The 17,245-nt window shown below is 44.9% G+C and overlaps 2 protein-coding genes across 3 annotated transcripts in view; both read right to left on the reverse strand.

Moving 5' to 3' along the window:
• LOC136384694 (pancreatic lipase-related protein 2-like) overlaps positions 1–17,245 on the reverse strand; it is a 132,854-nt gene that overhangs the window by 91,496 nt on the left and 24,113 nt on the right. The gene's annotated exons all lie outside the window — the stretch shown is intronic.
• The window catches only part of PNLIPRP3 (pancreatic lipase related protein 3), a 31,605-nt gene continuing 23,948 nt past the window's right edge, over positions 9,589–17,245 (reverse strand). For both annotated transcript variants that reach the window (XM_066354997.1, XM_066354998.1), the window contains 4 exons: positions 15,511–15,643; positions 13,124–13,235; positions 10,669–10,836; positions 9,589–10,387 (listed from right to left, as the gene is read on the reverse strand). In XM_066354997.1, the coding sequence (XP_066211094.1) occupies positions 10,324–10,387; positions 10,669–10,836; positions 13,124–13,235; positions 15,511–15,643 (477 nt within the window). In that variant the 3' untranslated portion in view covers positions 9,589–10,323. The remainder of the gene's footprint in view (positions 10,388–10,668; positions 10,837–13,123; positions 13,236–15,510; positions 15,644–17,245) is intronic.

The following is a 17,245-nucleotide window of genomic DNA, read 5'->3' on the forward strand; positions in this document are numbered from 1 at the left end:
GCCATTGCTAAGCATTGCCTCGATACTTTAATGTGTTAGGGCATAAAAATTATCCTCTGCTAATTGTATCATTCCCCTTTCATACGTCAGCTGGAATGTTTCTACCAAGAGGACTGGAAAAACCTAAGTGCCCTCAACTCTAAAACGGATAAATAAGCTGTCATGCAAAAGAATTATATACAGCAATCAAAATGATCAAACTATTACTTTTTTGAAACAATCTTACAGACATAATGTTGGGCAAACTAAGAACGAATAAATATGATATGAGTCCATTTATGTCCAGTTTTGAAAAAACAAGCAACACAAACCCGTGCTAAAAGCAATCAGAAGAGTGGTTACTTTTGAGTGAGCAGAGGGGTCACAAAGGAGATTTATGTGATGCCACTAAGATTTGTTCTTTAAATTAACATGGGTGTGTTTACTTTGAAAATAATGCATTGGCCCTGGCCGGTTGGCTCAGTGGTAGAGCGTCGGCCTGGCGTGCGGAAGTCCTGGGTTCGATTCCCGGCCAGGGCACAGAGGAGAAGCACCCATCTGCTTCTCCACCCCTCCCCCTCTCCTTCCTCTCTGTCTCTCTCTTCCCCTCCCGCAGCCGAGGCTCCATTGGAGCAAAAGATGGCCCGGGTGCTGGGGATGGCCCTGTGGCCTCTGCCTCGGGTGCTAGAATGGCTCTGGTCGCAACAGAGCGACGCCCCGGATGGGCAGAGCATTGCCCCCTGGTGGGCGTGCCGGGTGGATCCCGGTCGGGTGCATGCGGGAGTCTGTCTGACTGTCTCCCCATTTCCAGCTTCAGAAAAACACACACACCAAAAAATAAGTGAAATGAAGGTGAACTGGGGCAGCCGCTCTCCTAGGGGTTTCCTCTCCACATGGCGGTCTGGGTTACTCTGTGTATGTTTAGTGTGGATTTCCAGTTTTCACTCTCTTTACCAGCCTGTGATTCACCCACTGGTCCCATTGATCTCCCTTCTTTCATTCCCAGCTGTGCAGGAGCCCAACCTGTTGTCCATATTGTGAACAAAAGAAGGAGAGAACATAAAGTGTCAGGATTAGAGATGTAGAAACTTCTGCAAACAGGTCACTCTAATGACAGGAACTACGAGGGGATGGTAGGGCTTTGCCCCAGTCGTACAGGAAGTCTCAGAGATTCATCAGTCACGTGATTTCTCCCGTAGTTATATAAGGCTGGAAATGCATCAAACTGTTAAATCAGTTGTCATAGAACTATCTATTGTCCTTGGCTATGAGGAGTGGTCGAAATTTAATAGGAAGAGTTGTTACAGAAACTTACATCACATGTAGCCTTATAAAATACTAATCAAGGTAATTATTTAACCCCATGACATTCAAGTTACCATATCTCTTTCTAGCTTTTTGTTTACTCATAACACTCTCTGGACCACCAATGTGATATTTTGGATGCTTTGGTGTATTGATATATTCAGGTTAAAATCAATAACTGGTGAGATTCTTTTTAGTCAAACTTTGTTGCTTGACTTAAAAGCTTTTGTCAGTTTTTAAAAACAAAACAGACCAGTTAATTATATTCAATTGGTTTGTAGATGTAGCTGAAATGCTTCCTCACATGCTGTTGGTTGCTGTTCAATTAAGAAGAAGTTCAATCTCTGGAGAGGAATATCTTTATTGATTACAACACCAATAGCAATTACATCAAAAGAGGCGTAGTGAGTGAGACCTGTATTCTTATAGAACCTGATGACAGATACCGGAAGAACATCCATGTCTGCCCCGCCTGCTCCCACGCCCTACGTACTCTGCGAGGCCAGAGCATCCCTACGAGAGCTGGCGCTCCCCTTCCCTGTCCCGCGGGTCCAGTCCCTGCCCCTGAACCAGGTGCTGGGGAAATTCACCGTGAGCCAGCACCTTGTCCAGGGACCCAGGGCTTTCTCTTTCTATACTGATTGCAATTCAGGAACTGGATGAACACAGTAAAATGTGCTTTGTATTTTACTCAGCCCGATGTGCACTGGGACTCCAAGAGCAACAATCACTTTTCAGGAGAGGTTTTTAAAAAATGATTTTCCACCTTCATACGTGTTGTTATTACTGAGTTTCAAGACTGGTTCCCAACCAGAATTTCAGCCAGAGTGAGATCTTGAGAACTAAAAATTTCACTGCGTGTAGCCTAGAAGTTTGATTCAATAAAAATGCAGATGATGTTGTACAGTGGTTTGTTCATTATTCTCACCAAGAACAACACAATATGTTCATTCTTCTACTAGAGGGAGCCTTAATAAATACTTGCTTGAGCAAAAGTAGGTTTACAATTGTTTGAATGAAAAATAATACAATAATTAATAAATAATACAAGAATAAACTCTGTGTTTCACACACTCACAATGATAAACCTACTTTTACGCCACCCCATATTTTGAACTCAAAGTAATCAGGCTTTCCACAGTAAAAAGACAAATCAAATTTCAGGGAACATAAATTGATTAGGTACAATCAGTGTCCATCATACAAACACATAAATACCTAACTATAGCTTTAAATAGTTGGGGAGAATTATTACCACACAAGAAAATCCAAATTTTATTTTTGATTTAGACTTACACATCTATCCACTCATTCATGTACACATATCCTCACCTAATAAGCCAGAAGATTCAAGAATGGGAAAGCCACCCCAGAAGCCGTAAATATTATCTTTGTTTTCTAAGTGAACACATTGAAGTTCAAAGGGGAAGAATTATTTGCCCAAGGTCACTCCATTAATTGATTCTGAATCAGGGCCAGACTTCAGATCCTTGAATTCACAGTTCCATGCTCTTTTACTACCTTTGGTTTAAAACAGTGTAGCAATTAAAAAAGAACCTTCTGTTCCTGAGATTTCAGAAAATCTCTGTATGGTTGGTACAAAATAGTATGTGTATATATCTTTCATTTGTCTTCTGCATTTTGCTTTGTCCAAGTTGTGTGTTTTGACTTCCTTGGCCTCTGTTTGTGATAACCATTAGGATTACAGTTTCTGGCTTTGAAAATCCCTGGAGAGTGTTATGTTAAGTGAAATAAGCCAGTCAGAGGAAGACAAATACCATACGATTTTATTTTTATGTGGGATCTAATGAACAAAATAAATAAGCAAACAAAATAGAAACAGACTCATAGATAGAGAACAGACTTACAGCTGTCAGAGGGGAGGGCGGCTGGAGGGCTGGGTGGAAAAGGTGAAGAGATTAAGCAAAAATATCTTAGAGACAACAGTATGGTGATTACAGAGGGGAAGTGGGTGGGGAGGTAGAAGAGGCTACAGGGGACACGTGGTGACAGAAGGAGACTTGACTCTGGGTGTTGAACACAATATAATATATGGATGATATACTATAGAATTTCACACTTGAAACCTATATAATCATATGAACCAATGTCACCCCAATAAACTCAACAAAAGACTAAAAAGGTAAAAAATAAATAAAAAGAAGCAGCAAAGAAAATCCATGGGCCTTTGACAGTGCTGGTGAAAGAAACCTCTAGAAATAAGTCAGAAAAAAACCTTGCCTTTCCCCTGCAGCTTCCGAGAAAAAGCAAATGGCCTTGTGCATAATGAAAACATTGTTAGCAAAACACCTGGGTGTGAGATTGATGTAACAGTCTGTGAGAGTAACCCTCATCCTGTAAAAGGTCCCATTCTCTTTGGCTGACTTAAGCACGTTTGGTTGTGGGAATGAGATTGAAATTTCCTTTCCGCCCTCTGGAAGCCATAAATCCACTTGCCTTTTCATTTCTGAGCCAGAGGAAATCACTAACATTTCCCTTTTCTGACACGTGCATGTGGTATTGCGATTTGCATTGAGTTCTTATTTACACTAAGAGTTTGAGAGTGTGGTCTCCTAGAAATGAACAGCGGCTTCGCCTGCTGCCCACGTGTTCTGTAAGCTGAGCCAGGAAATAACAGTTTCCTTCACTCATCATAAGTGGCATTCTCGCGTTCCTCCACGTACTCTCCCACATCCCTAGCCTAAGTTGCTTTAACTGTCACTAGTGTGGTGATTCCTGAACAATGGGTTCAAGTTTGGTAACTGCATCTGTCTTCAAGATCAACATGCATTGTTCTGTGGTGGACTCAGTTAAGACCACCAGACGTGCCAGGGACAGCCCAAGGTGAGTGACTGAGTCAGGCTCTGGTTGGCATCATCCTAAATCTAGTGGGCACGGTCTTTGCCCAGTTCCTGGGACCCGCAATGTGATTACTGCTCCTCTGGCTACAGTTGATGGTCAGTAGAGTTTGATGGGTAGACGTCTGTGTGTACGGATGAGTGCAATGTCAGTTCTGTTCCTCCAGGACCACAGCTACTGGAATAGAAAGAACACCGAGTTTCCAAACAGGAGCACTTAAAGCAATAGGTGTGGTAACCACAGAGTTCAGAAACGAAAACCTACTGGGTTCTCCCTCTGCCGTTCTTGCTTCTACAGGAGGTCAATGAGCAGAGGGTGAAGGCAGGGGAAGTAGTGGTCATATAAACTGGTGTCTTCCTCTGCCGCTGTCATCCCTGTGCCTGTTACTACTGCCTGTCTTGAGGTGACATGCTATAATCAACGATTTCCTTCCCCTATCCTCCTCCTTACTGCGCAAACCTCAAGAGCAGGGACTCTCTCCAGGCCTGGATTTCCGTATAACCTCCTGATCCACCACAATGCCTGGTGCCCAAGCAGAACTCAGTCAACAATTGTTGAATGAATGAAAAAGCCTATGAAAAGAAAAGAAAAAGAGACGCCCATGGAAAGGCTAAATGTTTGCAAAACGCAAACGTAGAAAATAGGCTGTGTAAAGAAGAAAACATTTGCTAGAACTCTTTGGCTCAGACTATGGACACATTCGCCTCCCAGTGGAATCAGAGCTCGCTGGGAGACTCCGCTCTTCCAAGTAGAAGACTTAAATCATCCCAAGCGGGACTCTTAGAGAGGCATGCGTAAAAAATTTTAAAAGCCCATCTGGTATTACAACATCAGTGTGCATTTGGAGGGGGAAAAAATAACAAAACACAAAGCACACCTATCATTTTTATTACCACAATCTACAGAAAGTAAAGATTTACAAAATCTTTTGGGCCAGAGGGTATATACAAAAGATTGATTTTTCCCAAGCGGGGGAGCAAAACCCAGGAGGGACATGCGATTTTTCTGTTTCTCTAACGTGAGCTTAGGTTGGGAAAGGCTGGGAAACAATAACTTGGCATAAATTATTTCTGTTCCTGAGGCTCTCTGCTTGTTCCGGAGAGTTGCAGAGTCAACAAAAGCTGAGGGCTTTATGAAGCAGGGTAATTTCTATTATTTACTCTGATCTGAAGAGCCCGGGGAAACAGTCACCCAGTTCACCCAGGCGTCTGAACTGCCCTGAGCTCCAACTGGAGCAAAGGTATTATCAGACGCGGATTTAATGGCAGGCGCACCAGGTGCACACCCTGGGCCCCGACTTCTGAACAGCCCCGCCGAACCTCAACTTCACACTTTTTTTCTAATGACAGCAAATTTGGTTTCATATGTGCAATTTATCATTAATCGTACATAATATTTTTTATTTATTTAAAAATATGGTTAACATGTATTTTTATTTTCCCTGTCTCTCTCTAATTTTTTAAGGGGTCCAATATTTTCTTCTGTGCCCAGGGCCTCAACAGGCCTTAATCCGCCTCTGGGTATTATCCACCACCTCCAGCCGTAGGCACGGCACAGAATCCAATGCCTTGTCCGTAACTGGATCTCTAACAAGCCCTCGCCCCCACCCTCCAGTCCCCCCCAGAATGCAGACCCTTTTAAATCTTCATCTAGGCACCTTTCTCCTCTCCACCTGCCACTTAACAACTAGACTCCAAGCCATCCTATAGTCTAGTTTACCTACAGCTCTAATTGGCACCGTCCTTTCAGATTTATAAACTGCTAACTGCATACATAATTCTTTAAATTAAAAAAAATGTGAGCGATTAACTGGAGAGCTGTAAGGGTGGTGTAGAAATTGCCCGTCCAGAGGCCAGCAGGCGGATGGTCATTCCCCACTGCCTAGCGGAGAGGACCCTGGATCTCATCAAATCCCTCCGCCTAAGCACTGCTTTACAGGAAACATACAGGAGAGGGGAAAACGCTAAATGATACCAGGGGATCCCACCAGTTCAAAGTGAGAAGTTTAATAGGACAGTGACCTGCTTTATTCAACAATTCAGTGTGGAATAAGGGGGAGGGGAACTGTTATAAATGAAGAGAGATTTAGCGACAAGTCCCTCAAAGGCAATGTGTGGGTCATGCTCGGATCCCGAGTGAAACAAACACACAGCAAAAGGGCATTTGTCAGACGATCTGGGAAATGGGAATGCAATCTGAACATAAGGTGATATGAAGGAATTTTTGCTAACTTTTGCAGATAACCTTGAATTTATTTAAACATTATTATTATTAGTTTTTATAAATGGATATTTTGTTATGTTAGACACATTTGTGGTTCAGAGATACACACGAAAGAGTAAATGGGAGAGAGTAATACGTCTAGGATTTTCTGTGAAATACCCTACCAAAACGAACAAACACAACAAAATAGCAGTGTGTGTTTGTGTAGACATTCATCAGATAGAATTGACAAAATATGAACATTGTTAAACTGGCTGACAGGTCTCTGGGGGTTTTTTTTGTTTGTTTGTTTGTTTTTTCATTTTTCCGAAGCTGGAAACGGGGAGGCAGTCAGACAGACTCCCGCATGCGCCTGACCGGGATCCACCCGGCATGCCCACCAGGGGGCGATGTTCTGCCCCTCTGGGGGTCGCTCTGTTGCATCCAGAGCCACTCTAGCACCTGAGGCAGAGGCCACAGAGCCATCCCCAGCGCCCGGGCCATCTTTGCTCCAATGGAGCCTCGGCTGCGGGAGGGAAAGAGAGAGACAGAGAGGAAGGAGAGGGGGAGGGGTGGAGAAGCAGATGGGCGCTTCTCCTGTGTGCCCTGGCCGGGAATCAAACCTGGGACTCCTGCACGCCAGGCCGACGCTCTACTGCTGAGCCAACCGGCCAGGGCTGGGGGTTATTTTAAACCAATTTTCCTGCTCCTGAGAATATTTGAAATTTTCTACTATAAAAAGTAGAAAAAGGCCCTGGCCAGTTGGCTTAGGGTTGAGCATCAGCTCTGCATGTGGATGTCCCGTGTTCGATTCCTGGTCAGGGCACACAGGACATGTGATCATCTGCTTTTCCAACCCTCTCTCTCCCCCTTCTCTTTCTCTCTCTTCCCCTCCCATAGCAGTGAGTAGATCGACTGTTTTGAGCACATTGGCTCCGGGCACTGAAGAAGGCATTGTGGAGCCTCTGCCTCAGGTGCTAAAAATAGCTCAGTTGCAAGAATGGCCCCAGGTGAGCAGAGCAATGGCCCCAGGTGGGGTTGCCGGTTGGAACCCAGTTGCGGAACCTGCAGGAGTCTGTCTCACTATCTTCCTTCCTCTCATTTAGAGGAAAAAAGTAGAAAGAAAATATTTCTTAATTAAAAAAATTTTTTTTTTAATTTTAAAAAGAAGAGCAGGAGGGACTTGACAGTGTTGAATTCTGCTCTGGGATGAATCAGTGAGTAAAACCTCCCAGTCAGCTTAGGGACGGGTAGTCATAGGAATCCTGGTGAGAGTTGTTCTGAGGGCAGATGGGAGGAGAGGTGAATTTAGGGTTGACATTGATTTTTTTTTTTCCCAAATGGGAGAGATTTAGATTTTTAAAAATCAGATGCAATGAGAACTTGAATATACAAAAGAGAGAAATGTAACCAATAGGATAAGGGTCCCAAGAAAGGAGGAGAGGGTGAGAGCCCATGGTCAGGCCGGCAGGCACTGGCCTTGGACAGGAGAAGGGGCGGCTGTAGCAGAAGGGGAGCAGGTCGGCAGATGCGGAGGTAGGTACTTGGTATGTTTGAATCAAAATGAGGAGGGATGTACTCTCTCTTTTTATTTTTTATTTTTTTTTTTTTGTATTTTTCTGAAGCTGGAAACGGGGAGAGACAGTCAGACTCCCGCATGCGCCCGACGGGATCCACCCGGCACGCCCACCAGGGGCGACACTCTGCCCACCAGGGGGCGATGCTCTGCCCCTGGGGGGGGGGGGTCGCTCTGCGCGACCAGAGCCACTCTAGCGCCTGGAGCAGAGGCCAAGGAGCCACCCCCAGCGCCCAGGCCATCTTTGCTCCAATGGAGCCTTGGCTGCGGGAGGGAAAGAGAGAGACAGAGAGGAAGGAGGGGGTGGGGGGTGGAGAAGCAAATGGGCGCTTCTCCTATGTGCCCTGGCCGGGAATCGAACCCGGGTCCCCCACGTGCCAGGCCGACGCTCTACCGCTGAGCCAACCGGCCAGGGCCTACTCTCTTGATGACTACAATTTTCTGAATAAAGTAGGAGATTCAGGATCGGAGGTGAATAAACACTAAAGTCAAGGCAGGAGTGTGAGTGAATGGCAGTGGGGGAAGGAAGGAGCTGATCGGATTGGAAGTCACTTCTCAGCATGAATGGCAGTTCACTCAAGAAGCAGAAGAACTTCCGAGCAGATTCTCCCTGACATCTGCAGGCCCCAGTCCCAGGCTACGACAATCCAGGGCAGACAGAGAAAAGAAGCATTTGTTTAGAGCTTTCCTACGTAACACCACACACAGATGATAATGTTGCCTCCTTGACCTCTCAGAATCCCTCTGCCTACAGGGCCATGCACTCTTTGTCGTCTTCACAATGAAAAAAAAAGGGGGGGGAAAGATATTAAGAACTATGGGGCAGAAAGCCTATATTTTATTAAAATAGATTTCTCAGAAATTAACTCCCATTTGTCTTTTCAAGCTTAGAAACAGTTGGCCAAGAGACTTTCTGGGCAAGAAGACTGGCCAGGTCTCACGGAGCCTAATGCCACATCCTGATTCATAACTCTTCCTCCTGCTGGGTGATCCCCTTCCCAAAAGAACGACAAGCCAAGCAGAGAGCAGTGCAAGCTCAGGACTGTGGCTCACACAGTAAGGCTCCTCCCCTCATCTCCCTCCTCCCCAACCTGTAGGAACTTGGAAGCCAACTCCCTGACCAGCTTCCTATATAACGCAGGGGCTGCAACACAGTAGGACCCACCCCTGCCACTGGGGGTGCTCATGGCCACCCTGCTCCCGGGCTGGACTAGACTTGCGGTTGATAGGCCCATTAGGGAAGGACATTCAGCCAGGTCACGCCAAATATGTCCCACCTCCTTCCCTCCTTCCATCAATCAATCCTCTATCTCCTACTTGCACAGCGGTAAACAGCCACCCACTTTGGCCTCTACCTTCTGCCATTACTCAAGTTTCTGTCCACCCACGGGTCTCTTCTGAAGGTTCCGCTGGCAGCCAGGCACCAAGGAGACTCAGGAAACCTACTGCAGAGTATCTGTCACTATTTATTTCCAGCAATGTTTACGGCCCAGCGCTGTGAGCAAACACTGAGCCCAGTGACAGAAAGCAGAGGAATGAAAACATTCATCTTCCATTCTCACTGGAGAAGGACAAACCGAATTAGAAGAAATTGAAGCAAAATAAAAGGAAAAACACAACTGACACATTTAAATATGACAATATTGTTATTGCAAACACAAAGGGTTAGTCAAGTGCTTTACAAATGAAATGCTGCCTTCAGGCTAAATAATTTGTACTAGGGCCTTCCAAGCCTAGGGAGGTGAATACTTCTCTTGTATCAGGAGCGTTCTTGAAGAAGTAGATTCAGAGCCCATTGCTAAGTGATGCACACAATGTACAGAAGTCCCAGAATCTCTCTCTAAAATCTCACACAGACCGTGAAGACCAAGGAAAACCCTGGAAATTCTAATGGACTCCCATCAGTTTTCATTGTTACTAGATAGACATATCAACCCACAGGGTTATAATCTATATACCATGAACGATAGCCATAATATGTCTCAGAGAGGATTAACAACATAATAAATAAACATTCTGTAAATCATTTTAGAACAATGATTATTCTACCAGGAAATACTCAACACATATGTCACTCAACCCGAGCCTCCCTGGTGCCCAGGGAGGTGACCACGCCACCCTGTCGCGTCACCTCCTCTCAGTCAGGGAAATCCCAGCACAGCTGTTTTGTCATGGATCTCCAGATTCCTACCGGTCACAGCTCCACACTCTGTCCTAGGAGTCAGTCTGTTTCTAAGGCACATATACAAGTTTATCAATGAGAAAAACAGCCTATACAGAAAAACAACAACAACTGTGCTTGTCTAGCTCATTTACAAAGGCCGAGTTTAGTCCGATTACCGATCACAAGGAGATATTCTTCACATTCCCATTAAATAAATCCACTAAGGCTGTATGTGGGTTTAGCATGGTGTCAGGATCTGGGCGATATTAGGTCCCTTCATGTCCTGGCTACAGAAGGTAGATCTGAAAAATTTAAAGGGGGAAAAAAGGATGTTAATATAATTCGGGGGGGGGGGGGAGGGAGACATTTTTAGACCATTTAATAAATGAGTAATTATTATTTTGTAAACACTTTTACAAATACGGTATTGGTTTCTTAAATCATGTTTCGTTTTTTCATTGCAAAACTTCAAGATGTACAAATTTTTGTACTAGTTGCAAATTTTAAATTCTACATGGGTTTTAAATATCATTTATAAGAATGTAAACGTGTTTGAAAATGAGAAGGGAAAGGTCATACTTACTCGTATTCGTATTTTCCAGAACTGTCTACCACCATTTCTGCTCCCAGCTTATTCTGAGAACATCCAAACGAATGTGCCTTCCAAATAAACTCAATACTTGTGATGTTGCCAACATTCACTTCTGCATCAACTAATTTTGTATAAGTCATGCCTGGCTTAAGTGTTCCACTGTAAACAGAAAAACAAGACTCAGAATCTTGCACTGAGCATTCACCATGCCGAAGGAAGAGGCATCTGCGTGTGTGGTATGGGAGAGAAAGTTGCATTTGCTGCGGCATCTGCTTGTAGGATATTTATTCTCTCTGTTCCTATTGGTCAGCATTCTCAGAATAGCATGGTTCCGAAGCTTGAGAGAAGGGTGAGGTAAATGGGCAGCTTCACTCGTTGATTTTGGGGGAATGCCTAGAGAGGCATCATCTTGATGAGTTCTCCCTAATGACTGATCGGGTCTTGGCTGTCATATCGGAAACCAGATTTTATTGGCACCAGGAAATGATGATTCTGTCAATTGTGGATTAATTCAGCCCAAACTGATTTATAAACTAGAAGACTGTTGATCAGTTCACAATGGGGAAATGCCTCCTTTTATTAACCAGAATATTCTCCTATTCTTTCCCTGTATCTTTTTTGTCTTGATAAAAAGAACTGGGTAATCACAGCTGTTTTGGTGGGACTGGCACAAGAGTGGAGTGGAGAGGATTATCTGACGCATACAGCACGTTTTATCCAAGCCAACGTTAGCGATTCCCTTACTCCTGCTATTTCCCTATTTCTTTGTTAAGTTATTGTCTGTTTCCTCTAACTGGGGATGAGCACCATGCAAGTAGGACCTGTGTCTATATCCCTGGCAATTAGAATGATTTCTGGCACATGGTAGGCATTTAAATGTTTATTGAATGAATGAACAATGTTGCTATTCCAAGAGCCTGTTTTATTGCATTAGATGTAGAACTAACTGATTTAATTACCAGAAGGCAACTTCCCTTCCAAGTTCCTATGGGTAACGTCCCTGTTGCTCCCCGAGCTGCCTTCCCTAGGCACACACAGGGCAGCCCTTCCTGACATCGCCACTGGAAGCTCAAATAATTAAAATGTAACCTACGGTGAAGCCAGACTTGAAACTTGACTGCAGATGAGGCATAGGCCAGCATACTAATTCACTGAGATGACTTCATTTGAAGATGAGACATCTAGTGTGAACCAGAGATGCTGAATAATTCTTAAAGCAGGACAGGGCAACTGCCTCACAACAGGACAGACAGCTTCTTTACACATTAGAAGTACAGAAATGTCAAAGCATGCTCACTGACCCTGAGAGGGGCAGAACTGCATGTTCATCCCCGTCTGCCCCGTCTGCCTTTGGGCAGCCTCGGGTGCCGTGTGGTGAGCCTCGGAGTCACAGGCACACGGCTGCGCAGAGGGCTCCCAGAGACATGAAGAATGGGGAGGAATGAGACGCTGAGACAGGGAAGGGTATTGGAACAAAGGAACAGCACGGGTGAAGACGGGGATAGGAGGAAAGGGTGGGATCTATGCAGAGCTGGGAGGTGCAGTCAGGGAACCCTGGATGAGCTGAAGAAGAAGTCGCCACACCGTGGAGACCTGGCTAGACGGGTGGGGCCTGTGCACTAACACAGACAATGCCTCTCCCTGGCTGGACCCGCAGTTACGGGTAGCTGTGCCAAGGCAAGTCAACGTGGACGAACTGTGCCACAGTGATGAACCCAATGTCTCCTTCAAGTGACACAATAACCACAAAATCTCTGCTTTTCATGCCTCTCTGCCCAATAGTTGAACACGATGAACATCAAAGAGGCAACACATTGCATCCATTCATCAGTCTGCGAAAGGGTCTGGGCTACTGAACAGATTCTACATGATTATAGAATAAAACAATGAGCGTGAAATATGTGACACTCGAGTCCTGGTCAAAGAACAGATTAAGGAAAACTTGAGATAAAAGGCATCTGTACTTTAGCCCCAGATACGCAGTGAATGTCTCCACTGAATTATTTGTACCTTTGACTGTTCCAGCACATGTCACATATCTCTGGGTGCCACCGAGGCAGCTAACGAGAGATCTGGCAATTGATACACATGTTTTATTTGATAAGTCATTTGAAACTGACACAAATAAAAATATGGGCCAACTTTTATGCTATGAAAAGGACTGGCTAACATGAGGACTATGTATCTCCCATCAACTTTTCCCCAGCTGCTTTCTTATCTAGAGCTATACTTTCATGTAACGATTTCCTGTTTGTAGCTTGAGCTGCGGAGACAATATTTGTTATGATCTCTATTTGCTGGCTGGGAAACACGAAGTAAAAAGGCAGGTCAAGTATAACAGGACGGCCTGTGGCATTATATAGATGAAGACCCGCTGGGATTGCTCACTGAGCCAGTCCCCCCGGGCGCCCGCTCCCAGACCGCCCCGCGCCATGTCCTCACCTACCTGGCCACCCCGAACTCCTCTGTCTTCCCAGTCGTCCCACCGACACGGACGAATATGCTCCCTTGCGTGACGTTGTTTCCATGGAGTTTGACAGACAATTTGTGCCTCCAACCTTGAAAGAGAAGAGAGAGAGGGGGAGAGTGAAGGGTTAAAACTATGTGACAAGGGTGACAACCTGGGCATTTTCATGTAAACGCCCCTTGGTAACTTTCAGGGTTAAAGTGGAACCAGGCTGCTCATGTTCTTAGTGTGAGTGCATTTGGTGAAAAACTACATCGAAAAATACAGATAAATGTTCACATTTCAACTTTCCACAAGTAAACAGTTTGATGATATTTTAGAAAGAAAATTCTCCAATTTCCTGGGCCTTCTTAGGACTTTTTATACTGCTCACAAAAATGAGGGGATATTTCAAAATGAATGTGAAGCTATAAAATATCCCCTCTTTTGTGACCACTGTAGAATGGAGTTGCATGTTGCTGCCCAGCTCCCTTGTATCTGGGGCGCGTGTGACTTCCCATAGCCTGGTTTGCTGCATGCCCTAGTTTGCCAACTAATCCAGAAAAAAATCTAGAAAACCCATTGGGCAAGAAGGTCTGTGTTGTTATGATTCCTTTAGGGGGTGAAGTGACTTGTGGCTTCCTCTCTTGCAGGGCTATGTGCCTGGAATGCCCCCTTGGTACAGGTCTGGGGCAGTGCACTCCTGCCAATAGGACAAACCGCTGCTGAAAGGTCAAATGTCACTTTAAAAAACATAAAGCCAAACAGATTTCTCATCCTGAATTCTGTAATTGCTGCATGCTTAGGAACACAATGAACAAATGCAATTCTTCATAAACGTCGTCTGAAAAGCATCTGCGAGGGGGGAACATCCCACTAGAGAAAATTTTCAATTCATGAGTTGATCGCTGCCAAAGAGTTCTCTTTCCCTCAGCCCACCCCATGGGGATAAGGCCCCCACTGTCACTTCTCCAGTGACACCGCTGTCCCCCAAGCTCACCAGCGATGAAATGGTGCTGCATCCCATGAGCCCTGGTGGGCCCCTCTCTCCTTTGACCTTTCGGTGTATTTGGTGCAGGGCACGTGGCCTCCCTCCCTGATGGTCTTTCTTTCCTTGGCTCCTTGGACGCCTGCCCCACACTGACTCTCCTCTCCTCCGTCTCTGCCCATTCCTCAGCCTCTTCTGCAGGGACCTCTTTCTCTGCTCTTTCTCCTCAATTTGAGACACTTCCCCTGGGTGATCACAGCATCTCCTTCCACCGCTCTGATTGCCGCCTGAACGCAGGTCACTCTCAAATCTCCATCCATAGACCATAGCCTTCCCCAGGGACAGAGACCGCAGCTCTAACTGTCCAGTGGGCAAGTCCCAAAGGCATGTGGGACCCGACTGTCAGAACCTGAGCCCGTCAGGTTACTCCAAACCAGCCTCTTTTCTTACATTACCAAGTTCCGAAAGTGGCACGTGGCCCGCACAGCTGGAGCCGGGTGGCTTCCACATTCCCTGCACCCCTCACACCCACTCGCCAGGTTTCTGGTTGTCCCCACCTCCTGACGGCCTCTGCATTCTCGCCACGTCTCCACCTTTCCGCCTGGATTGTGGCAACGACTGTTCTTTTCCTTTTTTCCTCCCAGCTTTGTTGAGATAAAATTTACACGTAACATTGTGGCACTTCTAAGCATAAATGTGATGATTTGATACACTACAGAGTGTGAAATGATTACCTCACTAAAGTGGGTTAACACATCCATCACCTCACGTCGCGGCGAGACAACACTGTCCTAACATGTCACTCTGCCTCTGCTCTGTCCCCCTCCCAGCCCATGCAGCACCTCACTAGAGTGTTTTTTCTAAAAAACAATCTGATAATCCTAATACCTTTCCGTGGCTTTCCATGAGCCCAAAGACAAGGCCCAACTCCCTGTGTGGTGCACAAATTCCATTATCTGACCCCTTTGTCTCTCCGCGGCATCTCATCTCATATTACTCTCCTCCGGGTCTCTATAATCCCCCACTCTAGAGGGGGTCTTTCAGCACCGGCTCCCGCTGAGCCCCACGCTGTTCCCTCTGCCAACCACATCCCCGCTTCCTCCTCCGGCTCTCCGGCTCTCTGGAGACAGTTTAGAACTCCCGTTTCCTTGGAAGGCTCCCCTGACCTGGTCATGGCTGTTCCTCTTTGTCTGTCTCCTAACACAAGGTTTATTAACACTGAGATTTCTTTCTTTTCTTGTGCTGCCTTCCCCATCAGCCTAAACTCACCCTATTGTCTCTCCCTGCATCCCAGAGTATGGCCCAATGCCCAATTATTGCACACACCCTGGTAAAAATGTCAAAATGTAAAAGATAAGTACCTTAAAGCATTCCAATAACACTTAGCTAGACTACTTACGGGCAAATGGGGAAAAAGCCCCGGTGTTTAAAAAATAATATGATCTATTGAGCTTCTTATTTTTGAGGTGAAATCTATCAGCAAAATGACCCATCGTTGGGCAGCCTTCTTTGGGACAGTGGAAGCAATTTCCCTGGTGACAGAAAACAAGAGATAATAAGAAATGTAATTAGAATTGTTGTCCTTCAATAAACTAATGATGTGTTATTAAATAATAAGAAATCTTTGGAATTTAAATAAAGTATATGCACTTAAAAATGACTAAGTTGCCTAACAGGCTGCCCTGCCTGTTTTCAAAAACAAAACAAAATAAGACAGAAACAGTGGAAGGAGAAAAGAAAAATAACCTTTTAGAAAAATGGGTAAACAATGTGAACAGACAATCCACCAAAGAGGAAACTCAAACAGTTGGTAACTATGTAAAAGGATACTCAATCTTACTAGTTGTCAGGGATGTGCTAATTAGAACAACATGCAATTCCATACTCAGCAGATTTGCAAAAATGAAAGCAACTGGCAAATCCAAGTACTGGTGAAGACATTGAGTGGGGGGGTTCTCATTTGCTTCTGATAAGACTATAAATTCACAGACATTGCGCACAGCAATTTGGTAATGTCTAATAAAGACGGAATTGCACATACACTCTGATTTCTCACCTCTATTGCACACCATCAAGAAACTTCCACCCAAGTACATGAGGAGACATGCAGAGGTGTTTATTGTCTAATTGCTTTTAATAACAAAAGGTGGAAATCACCAAAACACATGTTACTGGGGAATGAATAAATGAGTAAATTGTGGCTGATTCTCATGAAATCAACATCTAATCTGTATACATCAATGTAGACTGCAAATGTATAAAATTTAACAAACAAAGCAAATCCATAAAGATACTCAGAGTATGATGGCTATTTACTCAATATATATCTGAGTTGCTTCAAATTCTGCTCTAAAGCAAAACTGACAAGACATTAACTTTAAAAATCCTTGGGGGGAGTGACGTCACGGAAATGGCGCCGTGAGCAGCGCGTCCGACAGATCTCCCCAAAATCACAACAAATTTATCAACTAGAAACAGGAAAATTTATCTTCGGAGCATTACGGAGTTCCACACAAACTGAAAGCAAAAGGACTGTTATCACTCGAATCTGAGAGACGAGGGTGTGGAGGAAGCTACCGCAGGGACGTTCATTCAAGCCGCGAGGAAGTACGCCTGTGGCAGAAGCAGTGGCAGCCTTATAGCTGGATCACCAGGCTGCTAATTCAGGAAGGGGGGACTAGGAGAGAGAATCCACGAAAGCAAACTCTCTCATCGTTGGACCCTGCAAACGCCAACAAGCCTTGACTACCAGCAAGACTAAAGCCAATTATATGACATTGCCATAGAATCCCATCAACTGCAAATCCCTACCTAAATGTGACACAGGGGCAGAGCCTGGGGTACAGAGTCACCGACCAGGAAGAGGGAGAGAAAAGAAAAAGGAAGAAGTTAACATCTCAAAATCAAGGAAAATCCACAGACTTTACAACTTGTTCCACTAATTTTTTTTTTTGTTGTTGTTGTTGTTGTTGTTTGTTTCTTCTATCTTATTGCCTTTATTTCCTCCACCTCGGTCCTTCTATTCTCTGCCCATCTTATGCTTCCCTTTTCTTGAACTACACTACCCATAAGTGTTACATTTATTTCTCTTCTTCATCCTCACCCTCCTTTGGGGTTATACTCCAGGACACTTA

Source organism: Saccopteryx leptura, chromosome 13 (genome assembly GCF_036850995.1).
Source record: "Saccopteryx leptura isolate mSacLep1 chromosome 13, mSacLep1_pri_phased_curated, whole genome shotgun sequence".
Classification (NCBI taxonomy): Eukaryota; Metazoa; Chordata; class Mammalia; order Chiroptera; family Emballonuridae; genus Saccopteryx; species Saccopteryx leptura.